General features: G+C 43.6%; 1 protein-coding gene across 1 annotated transcript; it reads left to right on the top strand.

Moving 5' to 3' along the window:
- Positions 1-5,794: 5,794 nt before the first annotated feature.
- Positions 5,795-6,340, top strand: LOC125554277 (zinc finger protein 11-like). The gene is made up of 2 exons (XM_048717851.1): positions 5,795-5,877; positions 5,917-6,340. The coding sequence occupies exons 1-2, from the start codon at positions 5,795-5,797 to the stop codon at positions 6,338-6,340; spliced, it is 507 nt and encodes a 168-aa protein (XP_048573808.1).
- Positions 6,341-6,952: the final 612 nt, after the last annotated feature.

The following is a 6,952-nucleotide window of genomic DNA, read 5'->3' as shown; positions in this document are numbered from 1 at the left end:
AGGTGATCCAATATCACCACCTGTCTTTGTGTTAGCGGCAAATCTTCTTCAAACTCATGTAAAATTAGCCTCGCTGGCAGCTCCCTACTTCATCAAGCGTCGTCTCGCTGGCCAATGGTGGTGGTCATCTTCTTCGTCAGAGATGGCCGGCCAGAGGCTTGGTGATCGGATCTTGAGATCCATCATCCAGTCCCGGCTGCGAGTTGGGGAGACATGGTTGCCGGTGAAAACCGAGCCGTTGGCAGGCGATGGCGGCGTTCTATGCCGTTACCTTGTTGGAGGCATCGTCGTGTAACTACTGTCGACCCACTCGTGCTCTGGGGGAAACCCTAGGATCTGGTGTTCCAGATCGGACGATGGCGGCACTACGGTGTCGTTTCTCTCTTGGAAGCATCGTTTGTGGATTAGTGCTGGAAGTCAGAGGCAGGAGGTGGAGCGGCTTCGTCTTGCACGGAGCTTCGGTGGAGATGTTAAGTCATGCCTGACCGACAGGTGCTACGCTTTGTCATGCCTGGTCGGCAGGTGCTACGCACGATAGATCTTCCAAAGACTTCAAGCTGTGTCGGCTGGTGGTACTTGGCAACATGGTGCTGAGGCGTATCAGTGGCGACCGCGACGTGCACAGCTGTTTGCGCGCAGGGAGGAGGTGTAGTTGGGCGCCGTGGTGGCGTCGATGATAGCTAGACCGAGCAAGGTTGATGCATCAGTACAGTTCTGAAGATGAAGCGGTGGCAGTTGGCGGCGGTGGCCTCTGAGAGCACGCCGAACCAGCAAGACCCATGCCCGGCAGGCGTCCTGGATGGGTCCTCAGGTCTTAGATGTTAGGTTTGGCTACGATGTATGTTTGGTATTAGGCCCAGGCTATCTGCGCCCCTTCATCAACTGGATAGGTGTAGCGACAGTTTGTTGCTTAGACGGCGGCTTTAGTCTTACTGTGGTATTACTTTGTAAGGTCTTGTGAGAATAATTAATAAAGTGGCCGTATGCATCGCCCAGATGCAGAGGCCGGGGGTCATCTTCCTTTTCTATTTTTTTTTATAAAATTAGCATGTCAAGATGGATATTCCATTTGCTCATCCCCTCATCCCAACGGGAAGACTTTCCTGTCATTCAATACACCACCGACACCATTGCGGTGCTCCTAGTCTGTCAAGAGCATCTCCAAAATATGTGGTGTGTACTTCTCAGTTAATACTTAAAGGAGTGTCCATGAGACATGATTTCCTCATTGCACCCAGAGTAATTAGTGGAGCAACTGTTGGAAGATTTACCATCAAGACGGTGACCGGAATGCCACTCCATATCCAGGGTAAAACCTATGATCCACCCTTCCGGTCTTGGAACCGACAACAATAAACATGCATCGCCTCCTTGTTAAAGGTGTTGTCTTCATGTTGATGCTCCAACCTTGATTGGTTGGACCTTGCACCCAAAGTGAAAATCCTTGCCCTAGCCTTTCAGGCTGGACTCGAAAATGTTGATGCGATTATGTACTCCATTCTTGAAGGCATTTTCTTGCGGAACATAACAATTTAGTTGTAGTTTTTCTTTGACGCACCCTATAATGGGCTGACATTTGCATATCATATCGTGTGCTATGTTTATAACGTGTTTTGGCCTCGTGGTCTTGCCCTTATTTAACAAAATGATGGTCATATTAATCCTAGGATGTAGAGGCTGAGAGTATAACCTTCCATTTTGGAAAAGAAACTTCACTAGTCCTGATCAATACCTTCCCGGACCAGACAATAGCATTTGCACCCATCTTAGGTTGCTCTGGGCAACACATTCCTTCAAGACCACAAATCGACCATCCGTAACTAAATTCATACCCCTCATATCTCACTTAGCATTATTTAGCCCAAAGAAACTCGGTTTACAAAAATGAATTTAACTTAGGCTCTGAAATAAACTCTAAGTTCTTGACATCTGAATGACGTCCAAACTGACCACTAACTATGACTCTAAATCCAAATGTAAGGTTTTAAGATACTAAAATCAAAACATTAATTACTACAACAATCACTTTATTAAGCTTGTTATGCAATCATCTTCACTCCACTAAATCTAGCCCTTTCTCTCACATCGAAATATTGCATCCTAGCGAGAGACTTAGTCAAGATGTCCGCCAATTTTTTCTTGGTGCACACGTATTTAGAGTGAGCCCATAATAGACAAATTACCGGGCTGGGCAGGACCAAAGATGGTAGGCTCTAAAAGTTCAGTTGTTTGGGTTAGATTGTACATGTCTTTTCTCTTATGCACTTTGGTTAATTCCACGATTTCTGTTCTCAATAGTTTACTGAGCTTGCGCATATTTTCTAGAACTCATTCTATCCCACATCTACATGTCTTATATTCATATATATTCTGTTATATTTGCTTAGATTTTGAAGTATGACTGGCCTAACTAACGATGCACTGATGCTGGTAAATGTTAAGATATCAATATTAGTTGTTATAACTTCTAATTTAACATTATAAATATAATTTCGTATTGTAGTTAGATCTATATTTTCTCGTGGATATTGTGTTAGCCTTTTTGAATTGAGTTTGAAGTGTTGAAGAAATATTTTTGTTACATTCAATTTCAACCCAAATCTAAGCAAAGTGAAAAAACATGCCTCCCGTTAGTAATACTTTTGGCTAGGTAATATACAATATCTTGTTTATGTGTGTTCATATCCATATTTCTGAAAATATGTAAATATATTGCAGGAGTGTTTTAGAGCATACATGTCTCGCAAGTATCTTGTGGTGGAGCTTTTCTAGAGTACAAAACTCTTAAGCTTGGGTGTAACTAAGAGTTTGGTAGAATCGTGTGAGATGTTAACAAGTTGACTGTCATCATATCCCCTCCCGCGACTCTTGCTTGTTATTAGCGCTTGTATCTTGGTTCTTCTTGAATCATATCTTATCGGTTTTATGTTTATAGGGGTTTACTTGTCATCAATGCTCCAGATTGCTTCAATGAGATCACTCTAGTATTGAATTCGGGCATCGTGTTTCACCATGACAATATAACTTTTTATTCAAACTTGAGCAAGGTGGTTGCAGCTGACGACTTTGTTGATACGATGTCCAAGCTTCGGAGAGATGGGCAAAAGGTTCCCTAACCATGCAAAGATGGCAAAATAAAATTCACAAACTTCATAAATTGTTGCAGGGGTAGGAGAAAAATACTACTCCCTCCATAAAGAAATATAAGAGCATATACATCGCTACTTCAGTGGTCTAAACCCTCTTATATTTCTTTACGGGGGGAGCAGTAAGATAAATTAAAAAAGGGGAAGAAAAGCTTGCTTGATATTATTGATGATCTTGATAAGAAATCACAAACATCTGGATCAGATGATAGTAAAATTCCCTTAAAAGAGAGTGGAGTGGATCATTGTCCAGACTCGTGGGAGTGAGGAAATCGATTGGCAACAACGGTTCAAGGTCAGACATTTATGTGAGGGTGATAACAACACAATATAAATTCGCATGATCGCCAATAGCAGACATTGTAACCTAGAGATGAGTTGGGGGTTCAAAAGTACATTAACTAACATTACAAAACCTTTTTGTGCCACTTGAAGACAATAGCTTTTCTCAAGATGAATTTGAAATCGATGATATACCGCTTATGTCTCCCACGAGAATGGTATTCTTACTACAATTTTCAATGAAAAGGAAGTTGGAGAAGCAATCTTTCATATGAAACATAACAAAACGGACAACTCCTGATGAAGTCGCTCATTTCCTCTGAGATGATCACATAGAGAATATGTAAATTTTGTTCTCGACTTATTATATAGCATGATGTATCTCCACAAAAAAAAATCTTACTACTTCTTTGAAATCAAATCCGGTTTATATGAGATCAAGAGAACATTGGACACAACCAGATAATGGGTAGCTAAACCTACGGGCGTAAAAAAAATAACCCTAAGTAAAGGAGATACTATAACCAAGACAATATGCCTCCAAATTCTTGTTGAAGCCACAACCGAGCATGTCATCCTTGTGCCACCATAGCTCTCATTAGAAATGCATAACATCGAGCAATTCAGCCACAGAAGTACCTGCAAAGACATGTGGACAATGAAATTTTGTTGGATCCGCAATAGTAAACCATCTCATATGATGAAGATTGGCAATTACGACAAGCATATCGGTGGGGGAACCACCCCAGTCTAGCCAGACAGTCACACGAGTACGGTTGATCAAGCCAACGACTTTACTCACAAAGGCTTGAAAAAAGGGGTTGTTGAAGAAGACAAGGTTGTCGCGGACGATGCTTATGGAGCCATGCCGATGGACAATACAAAGAACCAAACCATCGTCCATAAAGAACAATGGGGGCAAAAAAAAAATACTCACAAGCCCCTCGAGACGTGAGTGGAGCCCAGGGACTTTTATTCAAGAAACATGTGTATATATTAAAAGAAGAACCATGGCATGTGAATTTACTACGAAGGATAGCTGTATTAACCTTGTATCCATCTTCCCGTACATGCTTAACAATCAAAGATTATTTTAGCTGGAGAGTTAACCAAGGGTTTATGTGTGATAGTTTAATTAGTTCCATCGATCCTAGGCAAGGCTGATTCAATGGTATGACAGCAACTTAACACGAGAAGCACTATAGCAGCTGCACCCAGCTGAGTGTGTAAATATAGAGATCCATATATATACACCAAACCAGTACAATGTGCTTTGACCCTACTAGAGAGCAATCTCATATAATGGGATAGTTTTTACCAATACTCTCCCATGCTATAAAAAACGGAAGTACTAACTGGAGAACATTCCCTGGGAGGGGGATGGCAAGCTAACATTTTCTTGATGGCATTTTTAGGTGGCAGCAGATGTCAATTCTGCCCGTTTTTGCTGCAAATTTTCCTTCTTTCAAGAAACTACCATGTGTCTCTGAAGAAATTCTCATGCGTCTCTAAAGAAACTGCTAGCAAAAATGTTCGCAAATGCCATCCCTCACAATGACCGTTCACTGGCTATTGGGGTCCATAAAAAAAGGATCTTCAATAGTCCATGGCGTAAATTCATAAAATTTGAAATATCATCAAGTGAAGGAATCTCAGCTGTAATTAGTAGATTTGTGAGAGCCTATAGATGCTAGCAGGGAGGGGCACCCGCCAGGCCTGCATACTTGGTCAAAATCACAAGGTGTAGCCGGGCCTGGCACACCCACACACCAGGTCATGTTATATATGCAAACAACAAAAATGCTAGACATGCAAACAAATACATGAGTTTACAAAATTTTTCCATCTATTAACCAATCACAAATTTATCCTTCTTCCTGATTTTCAGAGGTGTGGGCTGCCTCTATCTGTTGACCAATCAAGGTAATCCTCTTTGTAAAACCCTGTAATTTATTTGTACGTGTAGTATTACTGATGCAAACAGTCCAAACTAAAATTTCAAAGGACACATCAGCGATGATGTACGTACGTACTATTATTATATTTTGCGCAAGAGGATACTTCAGTCTGAAGCAGCTCCACATCCATCCGTGTTGCACAGCATGCGTACAGCTAGGGCAGAGTCATCGACGAATAGCGAGGTCTAGCTGCCGGCCGGCCGTGGCAGTCTTTTATTCCCAAAGCTGCTGTCAAAAACAATAGTAATGCTCCCTGCCAATCCCAGTCTCTCTGTCGCTGTCCTCCCAAGCTCTGATATAGCCCGGCCCGGTCTTGCACACAACCTCGAAGATCTTCGATCGCCAAACCCTTCAATCGATCGAATTTGTCATCCCAGATTCGGCAGATCGTCGTAGCTGGCTTGCAACATGGAGAGTGGCAACAGCAAAGCGGCGTCGAGCGAGGAGGAGGCGGCCGTGAGATCGCACAGCCCGGCGGTGGCTGCAGCTCGGCACGGCGACGTCGACGCGGCAGCCGTGTCGCCCCCTAGCGCCCGGCCGTACTACGGGTGCGTGTTCTGCAAGCGCGGGTTCACCACGGCGCAGGCGCTGGGCGGGCACATGAACGTCCACCGCCGCGACCGCGCCAAGCCCGTCCGCCTCCCGACAGAGTGCACCTTGGTGTATCCCCCAGCGCCGCCGGTGAGCAGCGGGGGCTTCTCCATGTTGTACTACGCCCGGAACACCGGCGGCAGAGTTAAAGAGGAGGCCGTGAGCCGTGGTAGCCCTACCCCGAGGGAGCTGAGCCTGTTCGGTGCGGACGACGGCACTGATGATCGTGACCTGCAACTGAGCCTTCGGTGCCATGGGAGCGGCCGCGCGCTGGAAGGGCCGTCAGAGTGGTGGCAGGACGGTGAGCTGCCGGAGAGGAAGCTGGACTTGGAGCTCAGGCTCGGGCCTCGTCCTAGGAACTGATCACTCGCACGGTACCGCTAGTGCAACTCATACACATACCGACGCATAAGGAACGCACTCATCTATATACATGCATGATTTATCGATGATATATACATGAGCTTCCTAGCTAGCATCGCTTCAGTTCTTTTGCTGCTTAATGTCATTATTGCTATTCTCATCTTCTGCTGCTTGTTCGTAACTGAATGTATATATATTTATTTTACCGTAACAACAACAAGAGTAGATAGATGATTCGATGTATATCAAATATATACAATAATGCTATATCCCGCCTGATATACACACAGGCATGCATGTTCTACTTATATCTTGTTTGATTCGCAAATAGGAAGAAGAAAAATGTAGGACTGCAGTGTTAGGTCTTCTTGAATTGCATATATGATCCAATACCGCGTGAATTTGATCCAAGCAGAGCATGATTACAATTTACATATTGATATAGGATAAACACAACAATCTTTCCAGGAGATCTGTATCAAGGATAATTTTCTACTAATAAATACTACTGTACAAGTGAATTCTTCGTGAAAAAAATCACATGCCAATTCTACAAATACAAACTACTGCATACAAATAATTTCTGATGATTACAACCCAAAAAGGACGCTG

This window comes from Triticum urartu, chromosome 4 (genome assembly GCF_003073215.2).
Source record: "Triticum urartu cultivar G1812 chromosome 4, Tu2.1, whole genome shotgun sequence".
Classification (NCBI taxonomy): Eukaryota; Viridiplantae; Streptophyta; class Magnoliopsida; order Poales; family Poaceae; genus Triticum; species Triticum urartu.
The sequence above is the reverse complement of the archived record's forward strand: the minus strand, read 5'-3'. Positions and strand labels throughout refer to the sequence as shown.